Source organism: Cinclus cinclus, chromosome 3, assembly GCF_963662255.1.
Source record: "Cinclus cinclus chromosome 3, bCinCin1.1, whole genome shotgun sequence".
In the NCBI taxonomy this organism is placed as follows: Eukaryota; Metazoa; Chordata; class Aves; order Passeriformes; family Cinclidae; genus Cinclus; species Cinclus cinclus.
Window position 1 is genome coordinate 109186618 of NC_085048.1, and position 11381 is coordinate 109197998.

An 11381-nucleotide genomic window follows, 5' to 3' on the forward strand; every position below is an offset into this window, starting at 1 on the left:
TGGGGGTGGCACAAAGGTGGGGTTAGGGCATGGGAGCCAACAGGGAAACAGGGTGGGAGTGACCAAAAGCCTGAGAGACAGGGAGAGGGCAGGGGGCTGGCCCAGGGAACAGAACAGGGCTACATTGGCATGACAGAACAGGGCTTGCTATGAGAGAAGCCTCTCGTGTCTTCCTAACTAGGGAATGCCTTTTAGGGTCTCCACAGTGGGGTGTTTTGGGTTCAGTTTGAGTTTGGGTGGAGACACTGCTTTAGTGTAGTGGTTTTGGATTGTTAATTTGAACGTTTTTAGTTGTGAGATAGGATTAGGAGGAAGATAAAACAGGCTTAGCTTTAAATGGTACAAAGACAAACTTTATTACCAGAAACTATAGGGGAAAAAAGAAGAAGAAAAATTAGAATAAAACTTCAGACTACTCTTCTTCTTTCCACACATTTGTTTTTTTTGCATTGACAGCATACAAAGAACAACTCAGTTAGTTTACCATTTCTAAAATAGTCATTTACTTGTTTCTTTCAGAGAGGAGATTCTTCAGCCTATAGAGATTTTTCATAAGAAACCATTTTTAGGTGGTCTTGCTGTTCTAGTGTTTAGCCGTCAGGGAGGATAGAGATCTGGTGATTATGTAATATTTTTTTTCTCAACTAACATTTTAATTCATAACTAATACTGAGGACCATATCAACTTATGAGGCACACTTAAAGGATTATAATAGTTGAAACAAAAGCTTACTCCACTTTTAAAAATAGAGGGTGTTTTTCTTCTTCCCTAGGGAGAAGCAGGGGTTTTTTCACTATTTAAACCTAGGGCACTTACAGCAATTTTAACATTGGTTTATTTTAACACCAACGCTTCTTCTTACATCTAGAGTTAGAATCTTTAATCCACCCCATATTTTTTTATGTGTTATAGGGAAACAAGGGTTGCTTTTCTGTAGCATAAAAAAAAGGGAAGAATTTCAGTCTATGTCTTCCTTCCCTCAGCTGAGACTTGACTCTTCTCATACTTTGATTTTGGTGTTTTTTGTGCTGTTTTTGTACATATTATCATTTTGGTTCTCCTTTTTTCCACAGGACAGAGAATAAAGTATTTGTAAAGTCATATTTTGGGCAGTGAAAAAGTTAATATTTTGCCAGGGCAGCAGAGGGTTCTGTGATTGTTTTTAGGTGGGGCGGCCGGAGCTCTTTACCATAAGGAGCCTTCTAAGGCCGCGCCGGGGCCGGGCTGGGATTGTAGGGCCCGGCCAGAAAGCGGAGATGAGTTTTTTGTTTGTAAGGTTGTTTTTTGGCATTTGCTGTACGTAATGTTAGTGGTGGGCTGGTGGTTTTCCTTTTCCTTTTGCCAGCAGCCGAGGTTGGGGCCCTTGCCAGATCGGGGCCCAGCTGTCTCTCCCCCAGGCCGTGTGGGCGGTGAGGCAGGCCTTTTTTCCACCTTTATCTCTTACTGTTCACTTCCTCTTGCTGGAAACGGGATTGTTGGAACACTTTAGAGGAGACGGCTTATCCATAGTGTTCTGTTTTAAATTGTCTAAAACCGTGTGAGACAGATGGCTTCACATAGGAACATCCCCAGGGCTGCTGAGGGGAAGGCACCACTTTATTTGTTGTGAAGAGAAGTAATCAAAATCTGCAACCAACAAGCTGCAAGGCAGAACGGAGTGGGAATTACAGAAATAAAGGCCTTGAAAAGCAGCTTAGGAAAGCGGCTACTTCCTAGACAGTGCCAAACCCTCTGACCTGGCCTGGCCGGGCCCAGGGCTGGCTGCCCTTGGGAAGGGAAGGGAAAGGGATGGAGCTGGGGTGGGGGCTCTGTGGCCATGGAAACGAGAGAACCACGGGCCAGCGCGTCACAAAGGGGCAGCCCCGCAAGGGGCTGTGAAGGTTGTGGTTGACACGGACACAGTGGCAGGAGACACGTCTGGCTCTGCCTGTCTGTGCCGACTGCTGGCGATTGGAGTCACCCCACCTTGTTCTAGGGCTGGGGACCGAGCTCCTATCGCCGTCTGCTCCGAGACAGTTCCCAAATTCAACCCCAGGTACTTCTGCGAGACAGAAGCACGGGTTCAAAGATGGATTTTACTGGAAAAGGAAAGACCACGGAAGGAAAAGGTGAGGATAGAAAGGAGCTGAAAGGCCCGAGTCAAATGGAGACAAATTCCACCAGATTTCCGGGAAAATTGGTCCATGGTGGTCAGTTCTGGCTCTGTGTCAGAGTTGGTGGCTGTGAGCTACAGGTGATCTTGCCAGGACAGCCCTGGCATCACAACATTTTCTCATTAGCTTACTCATTATGTTTTGTCATTAACGTCCTCTTCTTTTCACAGTAGCCAAATCACTCAAACTTTCAGTCAGGACAGGGACTGTGGCCACAGCTGACCACAAACTGGACACGGTCATGAGACGCAAGTTCTGTTCCTTTGTTTGCCACCAATGTCAGGTCTCACAACAGATAAATTTCCTGTTCTTCCTCTGCTTGCTAATTGGGTCTAACACTGAGAATGATATTAAGGTGCTATGAAAACGCCAGCAAGTCCTGCCTGCTTGCTGAGAGCTCTTTGTAGTTTGCAGAAACAGCAGTCACAGCTGTGTGGGTCTTTATTGGGTGTTCACAGAAGCCACACTAGAGAAGGAGTTTTTTTCCCCTCTTCCCATTGGAGCCATCCAACTTTCTGTTCAGCCATGGTAACTCAATAGTGTTCAGAGGAATAGTTCACAGGCTAGGTCCTTGAGAAATGAAACCTAAGAAATTTTCTCCAAAGTTCAAGAATCCTGCAAATGCCCCACCCATTAGACGTGTTTATGATAAAGATGGGACTTCACCTAAATGAGTTCATCCCTTGTGAGGCTGGCTCAGCCTCCCACAGAGGTAAGGTGGGAGCTGGGCCGCTCTCTGGTGGGAGGAAGGGTCTTGTGCCAGCCTGGAGAGCCTGTGCACATTGCCAGGGAGCAGTTGTGCCCTGCAGGTGCCCCCTGCCATGAGCTGTGCTGCTGCCAGTGCCCCGTGGAGCTGTAGGGCTGCTGAGCTGTGGGGCAGGGAGAGGAGCAGGAGGCTGCATGTGCAGCTGAGCCATTGCTGGGAAGCACAGGGCTCTGGGCTCCCTGCTGTCCCAGAGCAGCCTAGAGGCCAGGAAGTTCCCCTGGGAGCTCTGTGGAAGTGGCTCAGGGTGTGATCCTGTGGCCTGCCTCAGGTGGCTGCTGTCAGGTGCATGTTTCCCTGTGCAGCTAGTTTCCAGGAAAGTTTCCAGGAAATGTCTTCTATGAAATATGGAGCTTCAGATGCTTTAGGTTTGCATTGCAGCCTCTGTTACAGTTTTATATCTCTACTTTCCAGGCCTGACTGGCTACCCTCTTGCCAAGAAGTTTTCCCTGGCAAATCCTTCTATGCTCCTTCCCTCCAAGCCATTGCCTCCCATCCAGAAGGACTCTCCTTCCACCAAGCCAAGCACGGTGTCCAGAGGAGAGCACGGGACTGGGAAAAACGGCACCGGCTGCGAGGATAAAATTAGAAATAACAGGGAGCTGAGTTCAGAAGGAAAAGAACAGATGGTAAGGAGACCGAGCTAAGTCCTGTGTGATAGATTTTCACTTTCTGCACTGTAAGCAGAGCTCAGAGAGCTTTTCCTGTGGTGTGAGCACATGGAACCAGCTGGGCCAAGGAAGAGCTCAGCTGGACACTGCACTTCTGGGAAGTGTCTGAGAACACGCTGCCTTTGCAATGGGTGTGTAGTGCAAACTTCACATCCTCAGCATGCATCAATGGCAGGAGAAGTCTTTGAATGGTTTCTGGGCTCTGTCATAATTCCTTGTCTGACTTATGACTGAGAAAAGCCCAAGAATCAGGCCAAGCTGCTTATGCTGTCCAATCTGGCCAAGCAAGCATGTTAGATTTTATAACCTACATGTATTTTTGAACCATGGCTGTGTCAGGGATATGTATTCCATCAGCTGTGTCTGCTTGCTAAGGAAAAAAGGAGTTTGCTGGAATAGGCAGTGCTACAAAGTCAGTTCCAGGTGGTCTCAGCTTTTGAGTTGTACAGCCATGGCCTTGTACACAGTTGTCTCTGATGCTATTTCTAGATTTCGTCAGCTTCTGGGCAGCTGTGTGCTCTGGCATGGCTTTGTCCAGAGGGAAGGGATGGGAGGTGGCCATGGGGAGAGCAGCTCAAAGCCCAGGCACACAATTTCCTTTGCAGCAGGGCCAGCACCTGCAGTTGTTTTGGGTTTACCATGGGGTGCAGGAGGAGGCAAATGAGCAACAGCATTGGCAAACAGAATGTCCAATCAAAGGCTGATGTACTTGATTCCAGCCTTGCTGAGGAAGGGCCCAATGTATTCCTGACAGGATCTAATCCTTCCACTGCAGTTCAAACAGGTCCTGATTTGGTCCTTTAGTTGTGCCAGAAATGATGGGATACTGAGGAAGGGCGTTCATCTGTCTCCACTGCCTCCACCTCCCTTCCTGGCCATGGCATGGGGGCCCTGGAGAAATTTGGGCAGGCAGAGACCTTCCAGAGAGCAGCAGGGCAGGGAGCTCTGCTGAACTTCCTAAATGCCAGTGAGCCTGAGATGATGGAGGTGTGGGAGCTGGAGAGCACGGAGCATCGCGAGAGCTCAGCAGCTTCTGGGCTGAAAGGCTGCTGGGCAACTGTAAGAGGGAAGGGCAGCAGCAGAAGAATTGAGGGGCTTGAGAAAAGCAGGTTCTGACATCCTGCAGAATGGCTTTGTGGGGACTTGGCTGGAGATCAGCACTGGCTGTGAGGTGCCTAAGAGGCAGGGAGAGAACAGTGATCTGAACCTGTTCCCATACCATCCAAAAGGCCAGTGGAGGCCGTGGCACCGCAGAACAACTTGATACCAAACATGTGGATTCCAGCTGGGATCATAGCCACACTTGCAGTGAACTGAGCCCAAGGAGAGAGTTGGCAAGTCTAGGGCATGAGCACGCCCTCACCACTTGCCTTGTCATTCCCCATGCTAGGCCAAGCTACTCCAGCAGTTTGACTGGTCTTTCCCTGCCAGGTCCCAGTTAAAAGCATGGCTAAATGTCTTCAGCCATCAGTGAGGAAGGGCTGAATGCTTCATCTGAGCACTTTGTACCACTCTTTCCAGGCATCCTTGCTGTATCCCAGAGGTGGGGATATGAAGAAGGGGTCATTGGGACTGCCTTTGGTCCCCCCTATACCCAAGGCAGTCAGTCCCCGTGTTGGCAGTGCTGCAGGGTCTCTGCACAGCTCTGTGCAGCTGGATGTCCAAGAGTCCCAGGAGATGAGGTAAGCCAAGGTGTCTGCTGCTCCACTCTGCTGTTCAGCTCCCTCTTGCCATCTTGTGAGGTTCCTTTGCACAGTCAGCTCTCTCCCATGTATTTAGGCAAACCTCTGTGTATTCACCATTTGGCCCATCCGTGATGATCCAGCTCCATGTCAAACCCCACACCATGTGTCCCAAGAGCAGAGGTGGTGGTGGTGGGGAAGAGGAGGCAGGGCTTAAAAGCATCTGAAGATGGGTCCTCTGCTGGGCTTGGTATTGATTCCATCTGTAATGTTTGTGGTGTCATTTGGGAGCTGTATTGCATGGCTCTGGATCCTGCAGATCTTTGAATACTGTGATCCTTGACTGGCAACTTCAGCACCGGAAAACTCTGTTTGGCCAAATATTGGATGCTGGAGGGGTGTCTCTGTCTTTACGTGCTGCTTCTGTAAATGTCAGGCATAATTTCTCTGTGCCTGGGACGGCGCTGTGAAATGAGAACCCAGCTATATTTTCCGGGTATAGATGTAAAATCCTATCAATGTTTAATATTTAGGTCTGGGATTAAAACAGAGAGGGCAAGGAGGTAGAGAAGAGCTATAGTACTGTACCTGATGGGAAGATATTGGCTTGTATATATGTGAGAAAATGTAGCTGTCAATGTAGCTTATCTGAAGGACAGCAATAATGAAGGAGTCACAAAAATGTCATTCCAACTGGAAAGCTTTGGTAGTGCATTGAAAGTGCAATGTGAATACCCTTGCCTAGCAGTTGAGTTGGTAAAAGGCTTTTCCTTCTTGAGACAGCCATGAGGTGGAATATCCTTCTCAGGATACTGCCGTGTTCGGACCACATGTAGCACGAGACTGGTACCAGTGAAAGCCACAAGCAGGCAAAGTCAAGCTTTGTCAGCAGAACCAAAGTAGCTGCCCTCCATGCAGACTCGTGTCTCAGCTTAGCAGCTCCTGCTGCTTGAGGGATGCTGTAGGAGCCCCTTGGCTCCAAAAGGAAAGTCAGCAGAATTGGGGAGTTATGGTGCAAGTTGAGGAATGACTGCTGAGTTTCAGCTGGAGCTTGGCCAGCTCTGCCTGGCTGCAGCAACTGAATGCTTAAGGACAATTAATGAGCTTTGCATCTTGTTGGCTTGATGTGTTGCATTTTCTTCTTCATCAGAGGGACCAAGCAAGGAAGGATTGCTACACCTGTTCCTTCCCTTCTCTTTCTCCCTCCTCATATGTTCTTGTGTTTTCCATTTTCTCAAGGCCACGATCAAGCAGCAGCATCAGAGTGAAGAAGTCTGAACATGCAGGTAGGTACAGGGCATGTCTGTCTTAAAATTACTACTAGAACCTTGAATTAGAGGTGATATTTTGAAAGCTTTGTTAAAAATCATTCTTTTAAAAATTTCTTTAAACTCATTTGAATTCCTTGATGGGCTCAGTGGACTATCCCAGAGCCCAGTCACTGGGAGTGTGCTGCAGTGGTGTAGTGAAAATTCCTGTATTGTGAATCTTGAGTGGCAAGAGCTGGATTGGGACCTTGGGGCCCTGGAAGTGCAGTGCAGGAAAAGGAAACATTCCTGTCCATCAAGCACACGCCTTTTATCTCCATGCAGTCTTTCTCATGTCAGAATTAGCAGAGAAGAAGAAGGCATTTATCAGGAAATTAGAAATCCTCTCACTCCATCCTCCTGCCCTTGAAGGAGATAACATTTCCTTGAGGCAGATTCTGAACTGAAACCTTTGACATCTGAAAGAGAGTCATGGACTATCAAAGCCATTGCCTGGTTTTGCTCTGGGAGAAAGAGGGGAAACCTTCTGTGAGAGAAAGTCCTTTTGAATTTTCCAGTTATGGAGATGGAAACTTCCAAAGGGATGCAGCCTATGCAGGGTCTGAGTTTGTCGTCCTATGACAGCACAAGCCCAGAGCCACCTGTGGATTGTTCACAATGACAAATCTCTTGCCTGACTGTCTCTGCCTGTGTCAGTGTTGCAGGCTGAGGCTGGGGGAGGAGATGCCTTCTGCCTTGTCCCTCTGTCCCTGCCTTGCCTGATCCCTGACAAGTAGAATTGTGCCAGACAAACTGCGGTCTCTGGTGCGTCTGTGCCAGCCAATGCCTTTGAGTTGAAAGCCTCCATCAAAGCCTGTTGTTGTTGTTCCTTTGCCATTTTGGGGCACGTCACGATAGGAGAGATGAAATTTGAAGACATAATTAGCTGATGAAGAAAGCAGATGAGATTTCCAGGTCCCTTTGCTCTGGGTTATTTCTGAGAAATCCTGGGTTTTGTCCCTTTGGAATGACTCCTTAATTGGTGATATGCAGCTGGAATGCTTAATGCAGCTAGGGAGAAGTATTGCTCAGTAAGTAAGGTGATGTTTTTGCTGGATTCATTTTGGACTAGAAATGTGCAATTTCATTAAATATTACCTGTTGTGCTTTCATAAATTGACCTGTACATTCTCTATGGATAAATAAAAGATTGATTTAAGGATGTTCTTCTTTTTATCATCTGCCGTCTTCCATTTCCATCAAGGAAAGTTTGAATTGCTTTTAACTGCCATGATGAGAAATGTTTTGATGCAGGTCTTGTTTATACTGGATTTGGGTGTGTCTGCAGGAAAGAAAGCAGGGAATAAAACCCACGGGACAAGTATTTGAGCAGAAGTGGAACGTTTGAAAGCTAATTTGTTCCCTAAAGATTTGGGCTCCTTGAATACTGAGGATATGTAATGGGGAGCGCAAAGCTTCCTTTACTTGTAACATGGGGTGCCATTGTTCTTGTACCATCACTTCCTTTGTTGTAAAGCGAAATAAAAGCAACCAAGAAAACCCAACCCAGAACCGAGTGGGACTTAGAGAAACAAAGGCCCTGAAAACTAGCATCTGAAAACAACTACTTCCTAGGTGTAATTGTCAAATACTTGTGATCACTGTGGTTTGCCAACTGTTTGGAAGGAAAGGGATCCCAAAGTACTTGATGGGCAATGAGTAATACATAAGGAAAGGAGTAGAAGCTCTCTCTCCTGGCTTGCCAGCTCCATACCGTTCAGAGGAATTACAGTGATGCTAGTTTCATGGAAAAAACATCAACAACAACAAAAAACCACAAAGTGATTTTCTGATTAATTCAAAACTCCCGTGTATTCCTCATCAATTAGATGATTGTTTGTAAAGGTGGGAGTTCACCTAACTCACTTTTTCCCTCGTGAGCCTGGCTCAGCCTCCCGCAGAGGTAAGGTGGGAGCTGGGCCACTCTCTGGTGGGAGGAAGGGTCTTGTGCCAGCCTGGAGAGCCTGTGCACATTGCCAGGGAGCAGTTGTGCCCTGCAGGTGCCCCCTGCCATGAGCTGTGCTGCTGCCAGTGCCCCGTGGAGCTGTGGGGCTGCTGAGCTGTGGGGCAGGGAGAGGAGCAGGAGGCTGCATGTGCAGCTGAGCCATTGCTGGGAAGCACAGGGCTCTGGGCTCCCTGCTGTCCCAGGGCAGCCCAGAGGCCAGGGAGTTCCCCTGGGAGATCTGTGGAAGTGGCTCAGGGTATCCTGTGGCCTGCCTCAGGTGGCTGCTGTCAGGTGCATGTTTCCCTGTGCAGCTAGTTTCCAGGATAGTTTCCAGGAAATGTGTCCCATGAAACATGGAGCTTCTGATGTTTTAGGTTTACATTGCAGCCTCTGTTACATTTTGTTTTCCCACTTTGCAGGCCTGAGTGGTGACTTTATTGCCGAGAATCTTTCTGGGTCACCTCCCTCTATGCTCCTTCCCTCCAAGCCGTTGCCTCCCATCCGGAAGGGCTCTCCTTCCTGCAAGCCAATCATAATGTGCAGTGGAGAGGAAGAGAAAGGGAAAGATGGCACTGGCTACAAAGATATCAGTAGAAACAGTGCGGAGCTGAGTTCAGAGGGAAAAGGGAGTGAGGTAAGGATACCAAGCTAAGTCCTGTGTGATAGATTTTCAGTTTCTGCACTGTAGTGATTCCTAGAGAGGCTGATCTGGAAGAGAGACCGCGCATAGTTAAAGGAATACAGTAGGTGATAATTAAGAGGCCTTAAAAGGATACACCTTGGGCAGTACAAGAGCCTGGCCCGGGCTACACCCAGGAGGGATCCAAGATGGATCCCGCTCATGAGTTTTTACACTTTTATAACCTTTGGTCAACTTATATAGTAGGGGTTAATTGTCCAGTTACAGCTTCAGGTCACCAAGTCCCATCCTTCTGGTCCACTCCCGGTGCTTTCCCATTGTTTATGATTTTTGGGTAATGGTTGTCCTTGATTCTTAAGCTGGAAAAAGATTGCTGTGTCTAACTGCCCTGAGAAGAGAACCTACCAACACTTAATACGAAGTTCAGAGTCCCACACCAAGTCAGCACAGAATCTGAGGAAAGTGAAAGCTAAAACTTAAAGCATCAAGAGGAGGGAGTCTGAGAGCTTTTCCTGTGGGCTAAGCCCATGGAGGCAGCTCAGCCAAGGAAGAGCTCAGCTGGACACTGCACTTCAGGCTGTCTTTGCAATGAGTGTGTAGTGCAGACTTCACAATCCTCAGCATGTACCAATAGCAGGAGAGGTCTTTGAATGGTTTCTGGGTTCTGTCATGGCTTTTCCTCTGTCATATGGCTGAGAAAACACCAAAAGCAAGTCAGGGCAGCAAAAGTTGCCCAAAAGGGAAACCATCCTTCTGCATTTAGTAACGTAAGGGTAACTTTGAACCATGTCTAAGCCTTGGTGTTTTTATTCTGTCAACTCTGTCTGGCTGGGAAGGAAGAAGTTGTTTGCTAGAACAGGCAGTGCTACAAAGTCAGTTCCAGGTGGTCTCAGCTTTTGAGTTGTACAGCCATGGCCTTGTACACAGTTGTCTCTGATGCTATTTCTAGATTTCGTCAGCTTCTGGGCAGCTGTGTGCTCTGGCATGGCTTTGTCCAGAGAGAAGGGATGGGAGGTGGCCATGGGGAGAGCAGCTCAAAGCCCAGGCACACGATTGCCTTTGCAGCAGGGCCAGCACCTGCAGTTGTTTTGGGTTTGCCATGGGGTGCAGGAGGAGGCAAATGAGCAACAGCTTTGGCAAACAGAATGTCCAATCAAAGGCTGATGTACTTGATTCCAGCCTTGCTGAGGAAGGGCCCAATGTATTCCTGACAGGATCTAATCCTTCCACTGCAGTTCAAACAGGTCCTGATTTGGTCCTTTAGTTGTGCCAGAAATGATGGGATACTGAGGAAGGGCGTTCATCTGTCTCCACTGCCTCCACCTCCCTTCCTGGCCATGGCATGGGGGCCCTGGAGAAATTTGGGCAGGCAGAGACCTTCCAGAGAGCAGCAGGGCAGGGAGCTCTGCTGAACTTCCTAAATGCCAGTGAGCCTGAGATGATGGAGGTGTGGGAGCTGGAGAGCACGGAGCATCGCGAGAGCTCAGCAGCTTCTGGGCTGAAAGGCTGCTGGGCAACTGTAAGAGGGAAGGGCAGCAGCAGAAGAATTGAGGGGCTTGAGAAAAGCAGGTTTTGACATCCTGCAGAATGGCTTTGTGGGGACTTGGCTGGAGATCAGCACTGGCTGTGAGGTGCCTAAGAGGCAGGGAGAGAACAGTGATCTGAACCTGTTCCCATACCATCCCAAAGGCCAGTAGAGGCAGTGGCACTGCAGAACATGGTGATACCAAACATGTGGATTCCAGCTGGGATCATAGCCACACTTGCAGTGAACTGAGCCCAAGGAGAGAGTTGGCAAGTCTAGGGCATGAGCACGCCCTCGCCACTTGCCTTTTCATTCCCCATGCTAGGCCAAGCTACTCCAGCAGTTTGACTGGTCTTTCCCTGCCAGGTCCCAGTTAAAAGCATGGCTAAATTTCTTCAGCCATCAGTGAGGAAGGGCTGAATGCTTCATCTGAGCACTCTGTACCACTCTTTCCAGGCATCCTTGCTGTATCCCAGAGGTGGGGATATGAAGAAGGGGTCATTGGGACTGCCTTTGATCCCCCCTATACCCAAGGCAGTCAGTCCCAGTGTTGGCAGTGCTGCAGGGTCTCTGCTCAGCTCTGTGCAGCTGGATGTCCAAGAGTCCCAGGAGATGAGGTAAGCCAAGGTGTCTGCTGCTCCACTCTGCTGTTCAGCTCCCTCTTGCCATCTTGTGAGGTTCCTTTGCACAGTCA

At 48.6% G+C, this 11381-nt stretch overlaps 1 protein-coding gene across 1 annotated transcript in view; it reads left to right on the forward strand.

The window, feature by feature from the left end:
- Positions 1–9642, forward strand: part of LOC134041990 (serine/threonine-protein kinase pim-1-like) — a 100960-nt gene extending 91318 nt beyond the window's left edge. Inside the window, exons 7-8 of the mRNA XM_062489062.1 lie at positions 9010–9156; positions 9559–9642. Coding sequence (XP_062345046.1) covers positions 9010–9156; positions 9559–9642 — 231 coding nt within the window. The remainder of the gene's footprint in view (positions 1–9009; positions 9157–9558) is intronic.
- The last annotated feature ends 1739 nt before the right edge of the window (positions 9643–11381 follow it).